Source organism: Pogona vitticeps, chromosome 1 (genome assembly GCF_051106095.1).
Source record: "Pogona vitticeps strain Pit_001003342236 chromosome 1, PviZW2.1, whole genome shotgun sequence".
Taxonomy (NCBI): domain Eukaryota; kingdom Metazoa; phylum Chordata; class Lepidosauria; order Squamata; family Agamidae; genus Pogona; species Pogona vitticeps.
The window spans coordinates 192,116,567-192,140,300 of NC_135783.1; the positions used below are offsets into that span (position 1 = coordinate 192,116,567).

At 42.4% G+C, this 23,734-nt stretch overlaps 1 protein-coding gene across 8 annotated transcripts in view; it reads right to left on the reverse strand.

The window, feature by feature from the left end:
- Positions 1-17,262: 17,262 nt before the first annotated feature.
- Positions 17,263-23,734, reverse strand: part of GULP1 (GULP PTB domain containing engulfment adaptor 1) — a 196,557-nt gene continuing 190,085 nt past the window's right edge. For all 8 annotated transcript variants that reach the window (XM_072981322.2, XM_072981324.2, XM_072981311.2 and 5 more), the window contains one exon: positions 17,263-20,328. In XM_072981322.2, coding sequence (XP_072837423.1) covers positions 20,307-20,328 — 22 coding nt within the window. In that variant the 3' untranslated portion in view covers positions 17,263-20,306. The remainder of the gene's footprint in view (positions 20,329-23,734) is intronic.

The following is a 23,734-nucleotide window of genomic DNA, read 5'->3' on the forward strand; positions in this document are numbered from 1 at the left end:
GGCATAGCTAGTGATGAAAGCTTCTGGGAGTTTTGGTCTCAGAACACTTGCAGGGGCCAAGGTTGGGAACCACTGCTCTGAGTGAATTTCACACTCTTTGCCTGTGGCATTTCAGACATGGAGGGACATGGAAGGACCACCTTCTTGGTTGTTCAACAGAAGGACCACCTTCCTGGTTGGATGGTGTGGATGGTGGCATAAGCGCTCTTACTTCCCTGGTTCCAGGCCTTGCTCAGGTACTTGGCATCTTCATGAGGTGCATCCTCAAAGTGGCTCTGAAGTGGCAGACTTTTCTCTCTCATCTACTCTAGGTCACGACTAGTGATTCTGTATACTGTTTTTGAAAAGGACAACAGGAACAACTAAAATATCCCAGATCAAAAGTGACCAGAACAGATCTATCATTTTCTGCTGTTGTGATAGCTCTTTGTGATAACATTGGGACAAAAATGTCCTATGCTGTTTTTTTAAAAAAAGTTTTAAATTATTATTATTTTATGCACCATGATGCAGAAGAGCAAAAATGGTGGGCACTGGTTCTTCATAGGTTACCCCCATTTATGGAAGGGGGAGGAGATTCTGAACTTTGCAATAGGTTCGGGAGACATGAGTAGGATATGTTTATTTAATTCTAACTCTCAGTACTGTACCAACCCTAGCATTGATCCTCTGTACCTTGGAAGTCAGAAACTATTGCAATGTTCACTCCATATATGTTTAGAACACAAACATGGTGCATTAGGATTAAGACAATTTCTCATAACAAGTCCATTCTTTTCTAGGTGTCAAAACTTTTTTACACACGGATCCTGTGGATGCTAACTTATCAAGGAAAGGTCACTGCAGTAAGTGGTCGCAAGGACCAGATAGGCCGGGTATAAATGGAATAAATAAATAAAAATAAATAAATAAGTGTGTAAAGCTGCAGTTGTGTGGGCTAGGCTGGCCATGTGGGACTTGCTCACCCCATGGATCCTTCATCAGTTGGGAGACTGCTGATCAAGTGGGAAAGATGCATGTTGAGCCCTCTTTGCGACTGCAGCCATGAGGGAGGGAACCCACGTGGAAGTACAAGATGGCTAGATGGGTTGTCTTGTTGTAGAAATAACACCATCTAGTGACTAATACAATTCAATTTTCTGTGAATCTTCCATCCCACCCACCAGCTTTGTTTCTTGTTGGCTCCAAGAAAGGACCTCAGTAGCCTGAGAGTCTGCAAAGGCCACAAATATATTTTGGGTAATGTGGTAAGTGGTAGTATTACCCATATTTCATTGCAGGTGTATTCACCAACAGATCTGTTAAATTGGACACTATCTGATATGTACAGAGGCTTTTCTTAAGAAGCAAATGCTAATGGTTTTTATTAATTTATTTGATTTATATATATGCACTTAAACTGTGTATTACTTAATGAGACAATTGGCCTGATTTTTCACCCGTGATGTTTGGGGATGTTAATATTTACAAGATTAGCATATTGCCAAATTGATGGCAATTGGGTTTTTGGAGTTTTTGGCTTTAGCTGCATATTTTCCTAGCTTCAGTCCAAACTTACTGTATTGAGTCCAGCTGCTAAACTCACATTTAACAGATGGAGGCCACAGTTCCATGTAGACTGTAAAGCCGTGGTGTCAGAAGGGCAAACTTAGTCAAATCAAGCTAAAACATATGAAATTGTTCAGGCCAGAATTCTTCTTATGCTATATTGAAAAAAGAGACACAGTGCATGTTACTATGAATGGATTAGTCAATACTTCTTGTGAAGAGAATGCAAGTGTGTACAATAGGACTCCCATATCCACGGTTTCACTTATCTGCACTTTGTCACTGCTCTGTATACAACATACAAGGGCGTCCCCTTGTGGTTTTTGTCACACACCCTTGTATGTTGTTATAGGGATCACTAGTATCCGCTGTTTCAGGCAACCATGGCAAATTATTGAACTGATCGTCTGTGAATATCAGGGTCCTATTATAGTTTGAAAGAAAGCATAAAACCAGTTATAATCAGCTTGGTGATGATTACTGGTTTGAGTTGACGTGTACCAATAGAGTCAATAAGGCTTTAACTCTTCTTTCCCCATTAAAATAATCAGAAACAAACTTAAGGTTATTACCGTGTTATTTATGTGTGCTGGCATCACTTCATTGGTGTAAATTTCAGTGGTAAATGGCTACCAGTTAAGAAGCTTCCGTGTGATAGCAACTGCCTATATTAACTTCTTAACTTTTGGCGACTTGCCATACCGTCACTGATACAGTGATGCCAGGATTCCATCTGTTGGAAGTTCTCTTACACTTATTGTTGTTGCCACCAACTTGTCCTGGCTCACCAGCATTTCTGGCCAAATTATTTTTTGGCCTTGTTGTTTGTTGTTGTTGTTGTTGTGTGTTGTGAAGTCAAAAACTGATGTACAGTGATACCTAATTTCATAGCAAGTGACATATTTAAGGAGTAGTTTTACTATTTCCACCTTCCCAGTCAGTTTCCATGGTTGATCAGGGATATGAACCCAGGTCTCTTGAGCCTTGGACTGTCACTGTCCACTACACCACACTGAGGATTCACTTCTCAATCTTATCTTGGGATTTATGCTGGAGTTTCACCCTGGGACTTTCTACAAACCAAACTGGGGCTCTACTATGGAGCCAAAGCCTCTGAAGTAATGGTTCTTGGTACCAATAAATGGGGGTACTCTTTTTGTGGGGAAGAATCACTCGGACAATCATCAGAACAGAGAGAGATTGGGTTGCATTCTGTTCTCTGAAAGGCTCCAGGTCCCAACACAGTGAATTCTAGTCAAGAGCTCGGGACGGTAACTTTATGGGGCAATTAATTTCAGACTGTTTTCATCTCTTAATGAGTGCAGTATCTGCCTATTACAGATCATTGCAGGCATACAGAAATCTTCACATCTCCACAAGCCCAGTACTTTGCAATGGGGGCAATTCACACCTCCAGTGCTCAGTCCCCTGCAGCTTTTCAAGATGTTCAACAGAACTATATGTCTGTGTCTCCGTTAGACACACTGAGATAAGGGGAAGAGGGCATTGGATTAGGACTTCTGCATCTTTGTCCTTGACCTTGAGTCCATGCAGTGGTATCTGCCACATATCTGTGATCACAGCCCCTTCAACATGCAGAGTCCCCAGCTGGGGTGGGGTGGGGTGAGTCCTCCAACATGTACAGCTGAAAGCTGATCAGTGGGGGATGTGAGGTTGGGGAAGAGCCAAGGGGGAGGGGCCAATTCGCTTCCTCCATCCAGGACACGTGCAAGCTGAGCATCTAAGAGCTTATTTTATTTATTTATTTAATTTATATCCCGCCTATCTAGTCAACTCAGGACCACTCTAGGCGGCTCTACAAAGAAGTCGGGGGCATGTCTGTAGGAACATGCCCTTTAGCACAGTGGTCCCCAACCTTGGGCCTCCAGGTGTTCTTGGACTACAACTCCCAGAAGCCTTCACCACTACCTCTGCTGGCCAGGATTTCTGGGAGTTGAAGTCCAAGAACATCTGGAGGCCCAAGGTTGGGGACCACTGCTTTAGCAGACTTAAGATGTAGAGAATGGAGGAGGGCGGCTGGCTCTTCATGAAGTTCTTCACGCTGAGCCTATCCCTTGGCTCATCCAGTCTTCTGTTTCGGAGTAATTTGATTTTCTTCCTCTGTCTCTCCCTCCCACCACTTATTTCCCCCCAAAACACATACACAACTTCCAATGCTCAGAAAGTGGTGAGAGTTAGCCAGAGGACAAATGAGGATGGCTTGGGAGGGCTGCCTCTTTGGGGAGGTGAGGTGCTCTCCCTTCGAACCAGTGTTTAATTTGAGCTTGGCCTCATCAGAGCGTATCCTCAGAAACTGTTTCCAGTGCCAGGACTCGGGGCTGATTCATGACAAGCAATAAAAGAGTAGAATGTGTCACTGACCATATGGAAGGCCGTCCCTGCCCTTGCCATGAAATCATCTCCTCAACATTTCCAGCACCCTGGGTGCGAGTGTTGTGGCTTAGGGATCTCAACCAACAATGCCCATGCACAAAAAGGAAGTATGGACACGTTCAGGGGAACCCCAAGTTTCCAGAGGTACTTTTTTAAAATAATCCAAATCCTAAAAGTGTGTGGGGGGGGAGGCCTCTGAAGTCATTCACTGAGGACAGAATTTGCCAGAGTGGCCAAGGAATGCAGAGTGATTTTGGAGGGGGGGGGCTGGAATATTGTGGAGAATGAAATAGGATACAGTGGAAGGGAGCCCGATGAATAGACTGGGGCACTGAAAAAGGAGCAGTCCGCACTGAGGCACTTTGTTGCCGTTCCCAAATCACGTTAGATCTTCTTTCATTTGAGATTAGGGAACAATTTTCAGGGCATTACATAGGCAACAGCCTTATGCCAGCTCTGTCTGCAGGAAAACAGAGAGATAAAATATTTCAAAGAAATAAAATAGGTCCTGAGAAGTTATCTCAACCCATCTGATCTTTTCATCTACCTGCAACGAATCAAACACCGCCTCTTTCTTAAACCTCAGCATCTCTCCTTCTTGAAATCCAGGAGTAATTCCTGACGGCAAGGAAGGGGTGTTTGCTATATTAACTCCCCACCCCACCCTATGGGGAGATGAGCACAGAAGGCAAATTAATCTCTGCCACCACCGTTCCTCCAGGCATATTTCCCCACTGTTTTCTAGGGTGACAGCACCACACTGAGGAGCAGAAGAGAAGCGGAAGCCCAGGAGGCATCGAGTGGGGAGATGCACTTAAATGGGATGGAAGCAAGCAGAACAGCCTGCGTGACTCAGCTGGCAGCTAGGTCAATGACGCTCCCTTCTCCCACAGCATTGTGGAGCCCCCCTTGCAGGAAGGCATTGGCACCAACAGCTCTGTATATGGGGAGGGACTTGGTGCGTGATTCATTTCCATACAGTTTTCTTGTGCAGAAAGCAGCAGAGGCAGAACATGTCTCAGGATAAGAGGCAGAGAAACTAGAACATATAAGCTAAAGATGATGAAAGTGCCACCTGAAGGCGAACCCAAAGAGGCTCAGAGCCAGTCTGCATATCACACTTTCTAAGATGTCTTAGAAAGGTGCCTCAAACCTATAGTATCATGGGAATATAGTACTGTACATATTATGTATACATTTATAAATGCATTTATAAATATGTAAACATATTTCATTCATTTCTAAGACACTTAAAGTGGCTTGCAAGCGATCTCTCCATCTTCTTAGCTTTCCTCAGATGTTACTGTCGTGCAGGGAAGCTGTGTCATTAAAACATTAGACAGAAACAATTGGGCATGATCCGGACTGCTCTAATAGTGTAAAAGGTGTGATCTCCTTGTACCAGTGCTTAGGAACATAACCTTGAAATGGGGTGTGTGTGTGTGTTCAGTTGAAAGCCAACACTGATGCTTAGGAAAAGCAGGTGGGAGAGGTGACTCAAGACAATCTGAGACAAAGAACAAGCCACCGCTCTGGTTCTCTCTTCCATATAAAGGCCCACCTGAGTGACAGCTGAATCTCTTTTAAGCATTGGTGATGGGACAATGTTTTCCACTGCCCTTAAAGGTGGCAGGCTAGCAGAACATGTTACAGGGCAGGCTACCTTCTTCCAAAGCCTGTCTGCTCCTCAAAATAGCTGCCATCTTGAGGTGACTCTCACTTTATCTAACGGAAAGGCCAGCATATAGTACAGCCCTCTTGTGATGAAGCCATTATGGGTGAAGGCAGATCATTCTTCCACGCTGACTAGAAACAGTGTTATCAGGGACAATGGCTTAGTTAGAGCCCATGGAGCTTTTTACAGTCAGAGGGTTTGGGAAGACTGCTGTGTCCCATGCTCTTTGGAACAACATCGGGCCCCAGGAAGCTCGTAAAACATGACTTTCCTAAAATGCGGTGGGTAATAGTGTATAAAACAAGAAATAAAAATGGCATTCTAATGGTCATCACCAGCTAGGATAAATAATACAAGAAACACAGGGCCCTGTGGGGTTTAATCTTGGATTGCTATTTGCTGATGTTTAATTGATACTGGAAAGTGGTGTATGATTGAAAAGGGAAGCAGATGAAAATAGCTTATACACATGCAAGTCTTCACAGCCTCATGTAGCCTCCTAAATTCTTATTCCTAAGGAGCAACAAGGTAGGAGGAGGTGGATGAATTATTACCCTATTTCATTTGAATACCTAATAACTTTGGTGCATGGAGCACATTTCTCAGGAACACACATGTACTACACATAGGGTGCACTTTCCCCTCAAACCGGAACATTATAATGAGCAGCAGGGGATGTCAAAGAGCTGTTTGGGTTTGCTTGATGTAGCCCCACCCTTTACAAAAAGTTGTGCTGAACAGAAAGGATTCTTTAAAATGCTATTTTCATGGCGGCATTGCTGTAAGCTTCCTCTTGTGCCCTAGAGACCAACAGTGATTCAGAGACGGAATAGTGCAGGGGCCTATTGCCTTTTAGAAGACTCCAAATATAAGGGTGAGAAATGATTTCTGCCATGTTAAATACATGAATACACATTTTAAATACCCTACAAATAAAGTCTACAAGATATTGTATATATTTGTTACAATGCACAGCTTCAGGAACTGATGAAAGTTTAGAGTATCTAGAAAGCCACGTATTACACTCCAAAACATTCTTTGTGAGTTGAGGGTAGCATCAGGAAGTCAAAACATCCCAGGAAATAGATCCTTTGAAAGCTTTCTTTCCCTTCTGACTCAATTTAATGGTTTCCACATAGGTCAACAGCTAAACAGAAGGAACACTTAAAGGCCAAACACCCACCAGCTGGGAATACCCTGTGAGGAATAAGGAGGGTGGAACCCAAACCACAGCTGTATTTCTCAAACATGCTTTCAGTTAGAAAGGTCCAGGCTCTGATTCTGAAAGGATTTCATCAACATAACCCTTCCTCAGCTGAAGATACTCACTGAAAACATTAACCCTCCTGGGTTGTGTCTCTTAGCTGCGGTTATTCTGCTCCATGCTAGTTTTAACCCTGTAGATTTATGTGCGTTTTTATTTCAACCTCTTTTTGAGACAAGGAAAAAATGGAAATCATGCACCATGTCAATCCTCACAACAACCCTGAAGTGTAGGCTAGGTATAGGGGCAGTGATTGGTTCAAGTTAGCTCAAAATGCTCCATGACTGAGCAGAGGATTAGAATCCCAGAGCTAGCCAGAGCTCCCTTTTGCTCTGACTTTGTCACGAGGTTATTTAACATGAAGGGTGATTATTGAAGCAAGCCTGAACCTTCAAACAACTAAAGGGCCACTGTGGCAGCTGAAAGCGTTTGGGAGAGACTAATCTAATTTCCAGGGGAGAAGTATGCACATGGTGAAGCAGTGTGGTACAGTGGTTAGACTGGACCAGGATTTGGGGGAGTCTGGTTCACGTCTTACTGAGCCATAAAGTTAGACTAATCATTCTTTCTCTCTTTCTCAGGTTGATCTAGGGAAGCTTTAAGAGGTAAGGCATATATAGGACTGCAGAATACCCACATCAAAATAGACTCTTAACCTGTATTTTTACAAAATCAGACACAAACAATACGAATTTAAGTCCCTGTAACCACAAATCACGTTCTGCCTCCTGTAAATCATATTTATCTCTCCACCAGCATTTCCTGGGTGCTTAAACACCGGCCTCTCAACCTTTCATAGAAACCTTTTAAGGGTGCAAGCACCTACATGGGATAGGGAGAGATGCAGGACTGTTATTCCATGAACCTTCTTCTGTCACTGTTCTTAGGTTCTAAACCACTTAGTTTAACATCTTTTTAACCCAGTGTAGCATTTTCTATTTAGTTGATCTATTGTTCTTGTTGTATAATGTAATGGTTTATGAATATTAATGTTGCAGAGAGGTGGAGCCGAGACAGATGCCATAAGAGGCGGAGCCTGAGAGAATATTTCAGTCAGAGTGTGAGATTAAGAGAGTTCAAGTCAGTGAAGATTAAGTGAGTTTAAGTTAGTGAGAGAAATGTCAGGCAGGAGAGAAAAGCCAGACAGAGTAATAGAGTGTGTAGGTTGGGAAATGTAGGAGTGATTAGCTACTGAAAATATTTATGAATCTCTGTAATCAATAAACCAAAGTTTTATTTTAAAGAAATTTAAGTGTGGACCTGAGTCTTTCTGAAGTAAATCATGATTTAGACATCACCTGGTGGCAGCAAGTGAAAAGAGTAAGGTTTGTTTACCTTTGTGTGCTCTGAGGCTTGAAGGTCAAGCAAAAGGGCACAAGGGTGGACGCCACACCCAGCATTCACGGATGATGATTTTTTGGCTTTTATCAGTGCATGCCATAGGCACCTCACCTTGCTCAGATCATGAGCCACCCCTGTTTGTGTGCGGTTTTGTGCATGTATGCACTTGGGATCTCTTTGAAAGTAATTCTCCACAAGTGATCTCATTGTTACTGCATTCAACACAAAGTCAGAATCCTGGGCTGAGAGAAAACAAATTGCCTGATACAGAAAAGCCTTTCCTATAATTCTAGAAGCCGAACTTGTTCAGAGAACCTGCATGGTGAGAGAATCCAGGCAGACCAAAGGAAGTATTTCACACACCACCACGTTAATCTGGACTCTGTGTTATCATATTATGTAGTGGTGGCTGCCAGACTGGACAGGTTTAGAAAGGGTGAGACAAATTCAGGAGACCCCTGGCTATTGTGCATAATGGATATAGATTATCCTTAGGATCTCAAGATGCCGCAGTATGACTTTTGTTACTAGCTGCTGGGGAACATTTTGTGAGAGATTAGTATCATTCCTTTCTCATTCTTCTTCTTTCTTGTTCTCCTTTCCTTTTCTCCTTCCTCTTTTCCCATGGGCAGGAGTTCTCTTTAAATTTCTGCACAATACAGTACTTAGAACATTTTAGATGCTTTGTCAATGTTAAATAATGTATGAGCACTTCTCTGGCTTGAAAAAAACGACCCAACAGCCCAGTGGCTTATAAGAAACATGTACTGTGTTGAAATAGATCCATGCCTCTTTTACTGCTAAGTGTTAATTTGGCATTAATTATGGACGGTTTCATAATTCCATCCCAAACAAATCCCAAGATCCTTGCATGCTCTGACCACGGCCTGAACTCTTCCATGGGAAGAGCTGGTTCCAGTTGTGCTTGTTCTTGATGTGAAATAATATTCTATTTCCAAGGGTTTTGTCAAAAACAAAATCCAAGCAAAATCTTAGCAAGACCCAAGGCTTTGATCCCAGGTGAACAGATGGCTGTACTGTAAAAATTCACTGGCTAGTGCAAAATAATAGATTGCCCAATGTGCATGTTGTTACTGTCACAGAATCAACTGTAGATGATGATTAAGTAAAAGTCAGAGCCTTTTGAAGGGGAAAATGGTTAAAAGTTGACCGGTGCAAATTGCTAGAAATTGGAAAAATGCACAAGATCTTTCACTGCATGCATTTATGAATAAGATATGGCATACGATGCTGATGGAAAAAAATGACTAATAAAATTGGATTATATAGAGGAGAAATAAGGCATAGTCAATTCACTGAACGCTGGAAGCCTTTATTAAAATATGCCAATAAAATAAATGTGGAAACACGTGGCTCAGAAAACAATTTGGAACATTTAGATTGTTGGTCAATATTTTTCTAAGATGAAACGGGGAATGGTGTAAATGTGATTTTATACAATGTAGGAATAGCAGGTGGTCAACAGGTAAACTGCTTAATAGGTAAGATGATAGATTACTGTGTTAAGCCTTATATGTATTACTTGTAACATGATGGATTGTCATGACTTATATAAATTTTAAAAAAGGAAAAAAAAGTTAACCGGGTGCAAATGAAAGTGTGAGGAATCACATAAAATGAACTGTCTTCTTGTGACTAGGTGAAAAACCAGAATAGAACAAATCGTAGTGGTATCTTTATAGTAAAAATTGATTTTTCCCAAAATTATTGGAATGTGATGGGTTTGCATCAGAACTAGAGATGGACACAAACCGCTGGTTTGGTGGTTCATGCTTGTTCATTTATCTGCTAGTGTTTCCCAGCTCCGCCTCCTCCAGTGGGTGCCCACTCAGAGGTGGCGGGGCTTTGAAGCACTGAACACCTGTCTAGCCAATAAACAAGCTGGTTATGAACTGCCAAACTGGTGGTTCGTGCCCATCTCTAATCAGAACAATATTATAGAAAGCAAACAACAGTAACACGGTGCCTTCAAGGGAATGCTGGCTTATGATGACATGGTTGGTTTGTCTTATATGGAACTAACTCTTCCAGGCCATTTTCTTTTTTCTGGTTTATTTATGGGCATTAAGTGATTAATAAAAGAGTAATATTTGATTGTTTTGTTTTCTAAAATACAGTTCTGATGTGTGTGCATCACATCCCAATTTTTATTAGCAACTGCTGGCTGTTGCCTTGTCTCCATCTTATAGTACAGTATTTGCTGGATGCATAATTTCAGGGTTCGTGCTAAAGAGACCATTTAAAAATGTCCCTGCCATGCGTATACACTAGACCAGGGGTCATCAACCCCCGGTCTGTGGCCCACTGCCGGTTTGCGGGCTGGCTGGAACTGGGCCGCGGACACGGATCTCTGCCCCCCCACTCGGGGTGTGTGTCACCCTTGTAGGTGGGCGTGTCTCACTTGCTCGTGGTAACCGTTCCCCCAATGCCCCTTGCGGGGCAGCCTGCACAGGAAGTGCCAGTGATCCTACTGCTTCCTGCCTGGCCAACCCTTCCCGGGAAGAGGTGGGCCGGATCACATGGGACGCTGCTGCTCGTCCGCAGAACTTCCGCCTTCTGGGGCCTCCAGTCTGAGCCTCGCTCCCACCCTTGTGGTGACGGCACAGCCACCCACCCATGCCGAAGTGAGGCTGAGCTGCCACTGCCCCGAAGAAGGAAGGACGGACCGATGGGTGGGTGGACGGACGGGCAAGCGAGCAACACAGGTGCGGAAGGTGGAGATAAGCCCCATCCTTGGGTTCCCCCCTGTGTCACTGTCCCTGGGAAGAGGAGACTGATGTAACCCCGCCCCGTTGTCCTGGGACCCCAGGCAGAGTAGGAAGAGGAGGCAAGGGGGGATCCCTTCATGCCAGCCCAATCCTGCGCCCGCCTCTCATTCAGCGCAGTCACCTCCCCCCTCTGCTCCGCTCTCCCGGGCAGTCCTTCCTCCCGCTGGCCATGCCATGCTGGCCCGATAGAGAGAGGCTAGGACAGGGAGAGGTGGCAGCAGCATCAGGGCCCCCCCTTCGGAGTTTGGAGGTGGCTCCGTCCTCAGCTCCCTCCCGTGTTGCCATCCCTGGGAAGAGGAGCCCAGTGTACCCCTGCCCCGTTGCCCCGGGATCCCTGGCGGAGCGGGAAGAGGAGGCGAGGGGGAAACCCCGTGTGTCAGGCCCAATCCCGCACCCACCTCCCATTCCATGCCATCGCCTCCCCTCCTCCACTCCGCTCTCCCCGTGTGACCTTCCACCCAGCATGGGACTTGCTCTGTTTATGTATTTTTATTTTTATTTTGGTATTTTTATTTTTATTTTATTTTATTTTGGTATTTTTATTTTATTTTTACCATAGGCCCCCCTGCTTGGGAACAATAAGAATTAAAGTTAATAGTGTGGCCCTAATTAATCCAACACCTGTGTCGTGCCTCTTTGTTTTGGGGTGGGGGGTGGGGACAAAGGGCACAATACATGTAATGTGGTTGATTCATAGCTATCCTCCAACAACCTACTGCATAACAAGTATGCACAGACGTTCCACCCCCCCCCCCCCATTCACGGATGCCAGCAACAGCAGCCCCCCCCCCCGGTCCTTGGAAGAATGGTCTTCAACAAAATCGGTCCCTGGCATTAAAAAGGTTGGGGACCACTGCCCTAGACCCTTCATCCAGAAGCCACTACAGAGAATCAAATAAATGAACATACAAGGAGCATGTCTTTTACTTAGCTGGAATTGGGTACCAGTGTGCCTACTCTGCACACAATCCATGCCAAAATTGAATGAAATCTTTTCCCAACACAGCCTAATACAGTAACTGAAAGGGGAAGGGGGCAGACAATCAGAGGAAGGGCAGAAGGTAGGGAAGATGGAATAGAGTACCTGGAAGTCTGAAAAAAGCAGGGTTCATTCCCTCAGAAATGAACACGTTTCCATGCTTATTTTATGTTAGATGGCCTCTCTTACTAGTCTTATTAGCATACAATTCTCTTTGGCCATTGGGCTTGATAATAACGTTTAGGCATCGAACTGTAGCTATATGTGAAAGTCTGCATTGGTTATCTTCGAAACCCCATGATAAACCACATTAGTGCAATGGCTGTCAGGCAGACCTGGCAAACAAACATCCACCAGGGTTCTTATCTAAGCTCTGCTATTCTGGGAGACTAATTTATGAATCAGTGACAGGTTTATCTGCTTTGGGAAGCAGCAGCAGCATGCAGTGAATTTTTAAATAAATGCTAAGGACTTTTGTCTTCTTAGCAGTAAACTTTGCTTCTTCAGGCTGTCATCTGTGAGGAAAGCAAGGAAGGAGGAGGAAGAGGATTTGGAACAGCAGCTATTTTAGAAGGTCTATTCAGAAAAAGAGAATTAAACCAGCAACATATGAGCGATGGTATGAGTGTGATGGAAAACAAACATGACAACTCAGGATAATTTGTGAGACATCAGCAACTAATTGGTTCATATGGGAAATATATCATGGAAAATTGCAAATTCTGCAAGAGTTCATTATTTAATGCTAGTGTTCTACTATTGCATTGTGTACAGCACATATCCCCAAAATGAAATGGATAGGTTTCATCATGATTAGAGATGGGCATGAAATGAACCACAAAGCAACACCTCCTCCCCCATAAATCGAGCCATTTCGTGGTTCATTTTGGGGTGTTTCAAAGAACAAAGAGCCTGCCCAGAACAAAATGCCAAACTCTTAATGGCTTTGGTGATTCATATGCTTCATTTCTGGGTGGCCAAACTGCCTGGTGCCACTCAATCGATTTCCTAAGAAACCTATTGAAAACTTTGCATAAGATTGATTGTCAATCAGGCAGCCAACCATGGAGTTCCAGGTCCGCTCTCTGGGAGTAGCTGGTTACAGGGGCCACACACCCTGGGCATCTCAGCTGGTGGTTTCACTTTTGCAACAGCTGGCATGAGAGGAGGACACTTAGCTAGCTAGTCCATTCATCCTGCCTACTTTCTGTTCCCTTCCCAGTCCACCTTATGGAGAGCAACACCTTGTCTCAAGTTCCCTGGGAAGAACCACTTGTTTAATTTCCCCCAAGCCACCTGCTAAAGAGCAGTTTCCTGAGGGAATCTTCTTTTGGGGGGTATAACTCAGACATCACAAATTTAACCTTTGGTAAACTTGGAGGAGGTAGGGAGGAGTCAGTTGAAGACTCACTTTGAGTTTGGCATCTGTAACTTGTGCGGGGGTCATTCTACCATCCCTAGAATTCCCAAATCACATGAATATGAAATGTTTTATTTTATTGGAAAGTTTGAGATTTGTAGTTCGTGGATAGTAACAAACTGTGAATCATCACAAAACACTGCTTTCCCAGTTCATGCCTATCTATAATAATGACTATGGGGATGGCATTTAATCTCATTATACAGCCAACTCCACTTCCCTTGGTGGTGTTCTTTACATAACCAGGTGGGCACCATTGCCCATGAACAAGAAGGAGGTATCAGCATGTTTGACAGAGGACTGTGGAAGAGGAGTAGGAGTAGGAATAGGGGTAATCATGATCTTGGGAGTGGGAAGTACTCCTGTGTGTCTGTAGGGAGGGAAACTTGGGGGGGGGTAAGAATGTGAATGCAGTGGACTAACCTAGGAGAAGGCATGGCTGAGGGGTTGGAACAGGTGTGCATCCCACACTGCAATGTTTTCATGCAGGTCCTCCTTGACCACAAAGAAGGAGGAAGTGGAAGTGGAGCAAAGAATGTGAGAATTGAGCAACAAATGACTACATTTACATCTTGCCTTACTTAAAAACTCTCTAGGTATCCATATCTGCATTATAGGGATGTTGACGAATACTAGCCTATGTTAATTTTCCACTAGCACTGAACAGACCCCGCCCCCCTGTCTCCAAGTGCATGCAAGTCCCAGCTGTGACCAGAACCAAATGAGCCATAACATCAATACAGTGCTGTGCAGCCATGCAGCCACATAGCTTACAGGGGGTGTTGCTTGGCTGTCAAAAGAATTATTGAGAAGACTTTGGGAAAGTGCTTGGAATTAAACAGCATTTATGAGAGCTGGCCCTAAGATTAAGCAAATTTAGGTAGTAGACCCTAGGTTCTTAAGCTGTGGTCCACAGACTCCTGGGGATGGCCACAATGTCCTCACAGGGGGGGCGGGGTCCACGAAGGCTTGAAGGAATGTTATGATCTTTTGCAGTTAAAACCGAAAGGATGGATGAAAGAGAGAAAGGAAAGGAAAGGAAAGGAAAGGAAAGGAAAAAGGAAAGGAAAGGAAAGGAAACAGGAAAAAAAATCTTAATTCCTCTTGCTTGTTTGTGTAAAACCTGGCTTTTCAAACCTACAACTTTTATTAAAAAGAAACAAATGTAAAAATTGGTTATGAAAATAACTGTTTGATATTTCTGCACATGGTAAGAACAAGCAAGTGAATGACGCTTAGTGGATGAGAGACAGTGAATGACATTTCTTGCTGCTGTCAGAAGCCATGGGAAGGGTTGGAGTCAGTCAGTGTCAGCTTGAGTGCGTGTTTGGATGGATTTCATGATCGTGTTTCTTTTTTTATTTCTGCTTATAAAACCATTTTGTTATTGTTGGATAAAGTGACTTCTTGATATCATCGCAGTGAATTTTGTAACAATGCATTTTGACAGAGCCTCAGAATGGAGTGTTGGCTGAATTTGAAACGTAAAAGAATGGATGCTGTTGATGAGGGTGCATCCTGTTCAAAGCAAAATGAAACTTCTTCCTGTCATCTTAAAAAAGTGTTGCTGTTATAGCAAGGAGTATCTGTTGATGAGGCTCTTCATGAGAAACTTTTAAATAAATATTTGATACACTTTAGGGTTCTAAATCTTGAGTTAAGTCTTGGTGGTCTGTGGCAACAAAAGATACTGTATTTAAAGGGGGTTCGTGGTAAAGAAAAGGCTAAGAAAAGCTGCTGTAGATCAGTGATTTGACCAGTTATAGGGATCTGTAAAATGGTGGGTGCATTGATATGAGAGAGAAATGTTTGGACATTGCACAATTTCCTATTGAGCAGGATAGCTCAAAGCTAATTTGAATAGGACCACTGGTATTAAGTAGATGAAAACGAGAGTTGCAACAGAGGGGCATCCCACAACATCACCAGGTTACTTTTAACACATCGCACTTTGAGCTGACCTTCAAATGCAGATATGAACATGATTATGACAGTGGGTTGACTGGAGTCAAGAGTGACAGTGAGGAATCTGTATGGCTTATTTTAAAAATTCAGAATCAGATGCTCTTGCATTCCCCTCCCCCCAATACATTTTGCTTGGTGGGTAATAAGGATGTAAATCCTCATTTTATTTGTTTATTTATCCTTCAGGCAAGGACGTGGAACTGAAATATCAGTCTTCTTGTTAGCAAGGGTGGTGAGGCGTTTTCTTGAGCTTTCAGTAGAGCTCTCGAATTCTTATGTCCCAAAAAAGGCCTGTTCAGTACCTTCAGCTGTAACATTTGTGTAAGCTGTACAAGCAGGGCAAATTGTCCACGGTTAGACCGCCGTTGAGCTTTATGTGAAAACCTGAAGCGCTAGATGGGTTGTTGGCAAATTTCTTTTCAGTCCTTTTGTGCATGCTCTCCGTGTGCATATGTCCTCTGCATCTTATAGGCAAGGAACACCAGAGATATTTAACACAAAATAGAGGGAAACTTGAGAGCTGGCACCTTACAGGAATTTTTAAACCTTGTTGAAATGCCCTGCCATGTCAAGAAAGCTTAACCTGAGAAGAATGAGTTGTTTATTAAGTATTCTTTCTATCTCTAGTTGGCAATTATGCTTTCATGTTTCGTAAATGCATGGATAATAAGTAAATGGAAGTCACATCATGGAAAATGTCAGGAAGCAATTATACAATAGGAAACACTGAAGATGTTAAACTTTAGTATAAATTCTGCAATAGAAACAAAACTGTTTTTGTTTTCTTGAGTGTGCACATGTATTGACAAAACTGCAAATAAGCAGTATGACTGTACGCAGGACTGCATCATGATTTTTCTTTATGTGCCTTATTGTGGATGGCAGATGTATACCTGCCCATTTGTAAAGAGCCACACAAAGAAGGAAATGGGTTCAATTCTATGTTAAACACCTCTTTCTGTTGGACGTTTAGTCAACACGCGTGTACACATCTACTAAGTGAAGGCAGGCCATGAACACAAGTGAATGACAGGCAAACAAAACTCCAAGCGAACTGCACATGCATAGCAGCCTTTATGTAACTGAAGATAATAAATTAAAGAATAGAGGTTTTCCATTCCCCACATGTTCAGTCACTCTGGGAAAACATGACCAGACAAATCAGAACAATTCCGAATTCTAAGAATGAGGTAGAACTGGAATCGCAGGATTTAAGAATGAGCATTATTGAATGGGCATCTCATTCACTCATTCATAGGCCACCTTTCATCCTATAAGAGGGATCATACAAGCATTTGTTTCAAAGGGATGGCAACAGTGAATATTCCAGCATTTTTCTTTCATTCTAAGGAAATTGAAGTTAAAGGGAGGCATGTCCTTCCTGTACTTAAGAGGAACTAACCCCAGAAATATTTTGGATGAAATGAATTATTTTGATTACATAAATTATATCAATAAAACAAAAAAAAGCCCCTAACAATTGGAATCCAGTCTAAGTAAGAAAGAAGTTCTTTTTCTTCAAGTGCTCCATATGTGGATCTTAAAGTCGAAGTCTTGCTTCTGGCATCCTGGCTTTTTATCAGGGTTTGAAACACTATTCACTCTCACTGGTGGTCTTATAAATGGTAACCGCTATCTATAGTATCCTGCTGCACCCATATAACTTTAGATTGGGGCACACATTTTGTATGTCTGTTGATGGACTCACATATGTACTTCCAAATCCTCCACTCAATACAAAAGTCGACAATATTTTTTTTAAAGGAATATCTGTCTTTTCACACAGGAACCAACCAATATTTCCACAATTTCCTTTGATTTTATATTTACCATTTTCTCCACACTGAGCATTGGCCATTAAATAAGGATGCCATTCTACAAGGCAAAATTATTTAAAACATTTATTTGAAGCAAAATAAAACAGTTGAGATTACATAGAAATACAAATTTCAACCAGAGGACTAAACCTTTTCATCAAAAATGTACTTTCTTACTGAATTCATTTAGGTGTTCTTGTACAGACCCAATCAGTTAGCTCACATTTAGCAATTTGCAGCATCAACCTCTGTAAAAATCAGTAAAACAAAGATTTCTTAAAATGTGCAAAGATCTTCCGACTGTTTTTTTTTAACCATTCATAGTAAATGGCCCCTGGATATATGCTTATTACATAAAGCTTTCTTTAAAGTACGATAAAAATACAAATTCTATTTGTTTAAAAAAGCCATTCATATGGCTACTAAACATCCTTTGTTGTACAAATTGCAAAATACGATATGACAAACAAAACAATAGCCTTCTTTCTATGAAATGCAGTCTACTTTATACTCCTTTGTGATCTCATATGCATCCATACTGACAGGCACACACAGGCCAGCCTACAAAGGGCCTCTCCGGGGGGGGGGGGGGCGGCGGCGGCTTGCATCCTCACTCAACCTTATCAGTCCCCTCCCTTTTATGACAAGCACTTATCTCCTCCTCCTTCTTCCCAGGCCCCTCCTGAAACTCAGGGGGACCCTCCAGAATGGCATTCAACATGAAGTGAGGGTGGGTTTGCAGCCATGAAACACTTTCCCCATGCATACGGTTCTCTTTGGATTCTGGCCACAGATAAGAGATATACGTGCAGATGCCCCCCCCCCCCCAAATAACATAGAAGGAAGACTTAAGACAATGCAAAACAATAAGACTCAGTGGAGCCACATACCTAAGCAGGTGCCCAATTTTAAGGAAGTGAAGAATTCCGGACCATCCCGGGCATCTGCTTAAGGAAACTTTCAAGGCTAGAACTAAGCTTTAAAAGGTAATAGTATTGCATAAATGCATTCTATTTTCTGTGTAAACTTTGAAATATAAGGTCTAAAACTGTATTTTCCAAACCAAGTATCAGAAAACTAGTTCTCTTCCCCTGCATCTAAAAGATAAAACTACCAAAATAATCTCTTTCTTTCTTCCCCCCCCTCTCTCATTTCTACCACTCCTTTAGGTTTTTCTGTTTTCCCCAGTGAAAAAGTCCTTAAAGAGAAAAATCTCCCAAAAAAGTAAAATGTGGTATTTTTCGGACAGCCGTTGAGAAAAATTATGGGAGAAACGGAGACATAGAGAAGCAAGGTGTTTGGCGAACAAAAGGAGCGCAGAAACAAATTGTTCATATATTGCTAGCTCTGAAGACTAGTGCAAGCAATGCGCAGAGATGTGGGCAGCAATTCACCAATGCCCAGCAACGGGCTCCCCTCTGCCGCAAATTACACCAGGCTCACCTTTCCATACTGTTATTATGGCCCTAGTCCTTCCCTCATTAAATGTTCTCAAATTATTCATCTGTACACTTTGCCTTAGGATGCAGAATGAGATGATGTATTCATTTATCATACTCCAAGTAAATTGTGTCAGGATTCCGTGGGGGGGGGGGGATCTCAAATTAACTTAGAAGGCTCAGTCTAAGTGGCAAGTATATAGAGGGGGTACCTTCTCAGCCATCTGAATATTTCCCCACGGCACCCAGCAGTCTAACAAGCACCAGCACTCTAAGCACAGTATTAGCTAACCTTTTTCTGAAACTGAGAAGTCTTCCAGAAGTCTTCTGTGCTGGGGACAAATCCCCATCATAAATATGATTTTCAGCATGGACAATGCTTGCATGTTAAGTGTAGGACTACGGAGAAGTAATCGCCATATGAATGCCACTGAAAAATGATGTTGTAGCTGGGTCATGATTTCAGAATCAGAAACACCTTTCGGAGTTTTTAAATGAGCTTACCTACAAGATATCTTCTCAGTGATCTTTAAAATTTCTGATATTTTTTAAAAAATGAACAAACAAACAGAAGATCAGATGGCATTCTGGTATTAATTACTATTGGAAATTGAAAGCAACCCAGTCTTAGAATCTCTGGTCAAGGCCCCTGCTCAGCTGCAACCATATCTGTGACCCTGCCTGGGGATCAGAGTGGTTCAGATACTTTCCTTCAGGCACAGTCGGCGACCCAGAAGTCTGTGTGGCTTTCCAGCCCCAAGGAATTTTCCCAGTTCCCAATGAGTAGCCCAGGTTAGTGCTGTGGTGGCAGAGCCTATGGAGCAGACCTCAGAGGCAAAGTGCCCCCTCTGGTCTGCTTCTGGGGTATTGAAAGGAGCCTCATATGGGGTGCCAGCCATTTGTGATCAATAGAGCTCTGGTCAACAGAGCAACCGCCCACAACAATCTCATTGATTTGGAAGTGCACAAACATTCCCAAGGTTGTCTTCATTCTGTCACTTTTATGTCTAGGAGTCCTGAGCATGCTCAAAAACCATTCACAGCAAGCACTATGAATGGGGACATTGCCTATTGGATCTTGTCTAAGAGCAGGAATCTGTTTTGAGGCAAATGCAATCCATGTGTGCTATACATGGTGATTTTCTGTAGCTCTTATGATTTTTGTCTGTACAAATACGCACGTGCGGTACAGATCTGGAGTTAAAAAATGAGTTGGGGTGGTTTCATTTGTTTTGCTTAAAAAAGTGTGGTCCTTGGCAATCCAAGTTCATAGGATACTGCCTACCAACACAATGTGCTATTCATGGATGATTTAAAGAACTTCCCACAATACATGGTGAGTTGCCTTAAGGTACATGTGACAACTTTCAATAAGTGGAAAGGGAAGGGAAGGAAAAGCAGCTGAGTGGTTTCATGTCCATTTCATATACATCTGTGATTTTTTTTTTTTTTTTTTACATTTGTACAGGGATAATACTGGAAACTCTCCGGAGTTTTACAGAAGCAAACTTCACAGAAATTAACATGTTGGAAAACATTTTTGGCACATTAAGAGTATTTGTAATATATTTTTAAAACTTTTCTTAAAAAAAAGATCGTATCTTTCAAAAATTCGATGCTTGACATCAGCACCTGCTGTCTAGCGGGTCGAGACAGAAGACTGTGCCTTCCAGCGTCAGTCCCATTTTGAACCCCTCCTGGAACAGGAAAAAAAAAAGCAAAGGGAAAAAAAAAGTCAAGTAAGAAATCTTACAGAATAAAGAGTCTTCTAAAAACATTTGTGCCCATTTACTGGCATGTTTTGTTGTACTTGAACCTGCATCAAAACTACATTATTTGGTCTGACGAGTACATTTGGGGAGAAGAGTGCAGTGCTTTCTTTAAGAGTCTGGGATTGCCATTTATGCACCAAAGCAAGGCTGGATTTCTACAAAGCATTTAATAAACTGGACCCATCTTCATAAAAGACCTTTGGTGTCTTATGCGCTATTTCAATCTGTCAGCTTTTGGGCATGGGCAAACCAGACATTATATCAGGTGGTATAAGGTATAAGGACTTGCAGTCGCTTCCTGTAAAATGCTTGTCATCTCACTTGCACATCTTCCTATTGTGCATCTAGAGATGCAGGACAGGAAATATATGCGTGGCAGCATGACATCATTACAGACATGTGTTTCAGGCAACACAAGCAATTGAGAATAAAAAAGTTACAGGAGGATGGCATCCTTCACTATATTGACCCTAAATCACTAATATATCAAAATACTGGACAATGGGAATATGCTGATATGGACTCTGGGGGAAAGGCTTGTATAACTAGAGTTCACGTTTTTTAAAAAATACACTATTTGAATGTTGAAACAGTTCTGAACTGTCTTGTAATGGCTGGAACTAATCAGCTTTCTATGTGTGTGTGCACTTATGTTTATATCAAAATTCTGTGCTGTGTCCTCAAAGATAAGTCCAGTGAGCTCTATGAGACTTACTGCTAAGTGGGCCTCAAGTAACAGATTGAGGTTCATTCCCCCCCCCCCCCCCACTGGTATTGTACATGTGTGGCAATCGCCCACATCACTCATGCCATTCATATGCATGAGCTGATTTGCATGAACCTATGAGAGGACTGGAGAGGCGGAGTCAGCAGCTACATGAGGCTTGGTGGGAGAAGGAGGAGTCAGATAGAGATTGGAATGAGATACTGATAGAGAGAGGGCTGGTTAGGAAAATAGGTAAGAGAAGGTGGTAATGGAATTGCAAGAGACAAGAAGTATGTACTGAGAGAACTGCTGATGATTTGCCTATGTATAACATGTATCTGAGAAACTTCTGTTATTATTCAATCTGCTTCACTTCAATAAATAAGTTCTGTTTCTGTTCACAAGTCAAGTGTTCTGACAAACGTCATTTATATTGTGGATTGAAGTAATCCACTGATGTCAGTGAGAGGAAAGTGCAATGTGAGCCTTTGTGAGGGAAAGACATGCAGGGGCCACAAGGGCGAACGTCACAACATGACAGATGGTTTTAGGGTCTAAGCTGCCTATGTCCACTGCTTAGCTAAATTTATTATGGATGGCCAGTGTACAAAATATCTTGCCAAGATCTAATCAATATACTGTCATATAACACATATAATGACACCAGAGGATTGCTTTCAAATTAAGAACAATATTCCCATAAAAATTCTGCCAAATGTAGATTTCAAAGCAAATTTGAAATTTCTTCACTGGGGAAAATTTCTGGAGAATTTAGTGCATAGCTGAGTCTTAATAAAATGGGTGAAATTTTGGAGGTGGCATATCTGTATTTGAGATGCTGCTTAATAGGAAGGGTAATAGGCACTTGCTATTTGGGTGTGGATGGTTGAAACAGTGACAGAATACTCCTGAAATATTTCAGTACAAGAAATGAAGGCAGGTGGAATTTGATAACAAATGAGATGTAGTCAACAAAAAGGCAATTTTAAAGCTGTGATTAATCCTTCTTCACTATTCACCTCACTGTTATAGGAAATGCACAAGGGATCTCTCTCTTACAACAGGAAATGAAAAATGAGTAGTTACGAAACACATGCCAAGAGAGACAAGACAATGTTCGCATGATGTATGAATTAGGACCGTTAGCTATGCTATCTTGTCAATTTTCCAAAACTTTTCACAGCTAGGTACAGAAAAACAACACACATGCATTACATCTTTCAGTTCCTGGGGCATATTATAGATCAGGTCAATCATATTTCAAAATATCTAAGGCATCTGTTAGAACTGGGAGCGCCAGAAACTTTAATGAATCCCAGCTGAAGTTACCTGTCGACAGGAAACTGACAATTAGTAGTATAATACTGAAATGATAGGAATAATTAAGAGAAGAGTTGTAAGATTTTTCTGGCAAAATTGTAACTAGGAACCATCTCAACTGTAGTCATCCAGTGGCTGTCTAGACGTAGACATATGGATGGTGTACATGAGGGATTTAAGGCCTAAACCAGGGGTTTTAAACTCAATTTACCTAGGGGCCGCTAGAGACAGAGTCTGGGTGAGGCTGGGGCGCATCAGATTTTCTGCCAAGCAGAGCAAGAGCCCAAGGAAGCCGCCCAGGAGTTTCCTTAGCCGACAGACAGGTGGACTGGCTGGCAGGCTGCAGTTCTGGATGGAGGGTGCAAGAGGTGCTGTCTTGGGAGAGAGCCGGCGAGCGAGGCAAGGCTTTTTTTTTTTTTACTCTTGACAGCAGAGGATGTGTGGGCGCTTTGGGGGGGCAGGCAAGGCGAGGGCCACAAACTATGATCTGGGGGGCCGCAAATGGCCCCCGGGCCGCATGTTTGAGACCCCTGGCCTAAACCTATCTTCTTTGTGATCCAATCCTACTAGGGTAGTGTTAGCATAACAATAATTGTGTGCCATCAAATTAATTCTGACTTATGATTACTCTTTTCAGCGTTTTCAAGGTAGAGAATACTCAGCAGTGGTTTACTATTCCCTTCTTTTGGGGGCACACTGGGACTGTGCAGTTGGCCCAAGGCCACAGAGGTTGGCTTTACTTGCAGGAGGCACTGTGAGGAATCCAACCCCCAACCTCTGGCTCCACAACTGGAGACCTAACTTGCTGAGCTATCCAGCCAGCTACAATGTTAGCATACTGAGAAGGAATGTGTCAAGTTCTAGTAGATTAACTTTCTCCATAAACATCTGGACAGATGTTTCTTGTGGGTGAACACTAAGGTGGCCACTTATTCTTTGCCAAAAGAAGAAGAAATACATCATCAAAATGATGTGATTGTTAACACACGTTATAATTTGAAGAGAATAGTAGAAATCTACTTGACTTTTCATAGTTTTTCATCCATTTGTGAATGTGCCATTTTAAGGTATGATTCTCTTATAAGCTATTTTTGAAATCACTCACATATTTATGTGCTGTGAATGCATAATTCATTCAAACTTTCATTCAATTTTCTTAATGTAATATTAAAATCCATTATTTATTTCATCTCAGCAATCAACCATTATTTTTCCATTTGTTGTTATGTCTAGCCCAGTGTTCCTCAACCTGGAGGTCATCACTTCCAAAGGGGTCACAAAGTGTTTTTTGGGGCAGGAGGGCAT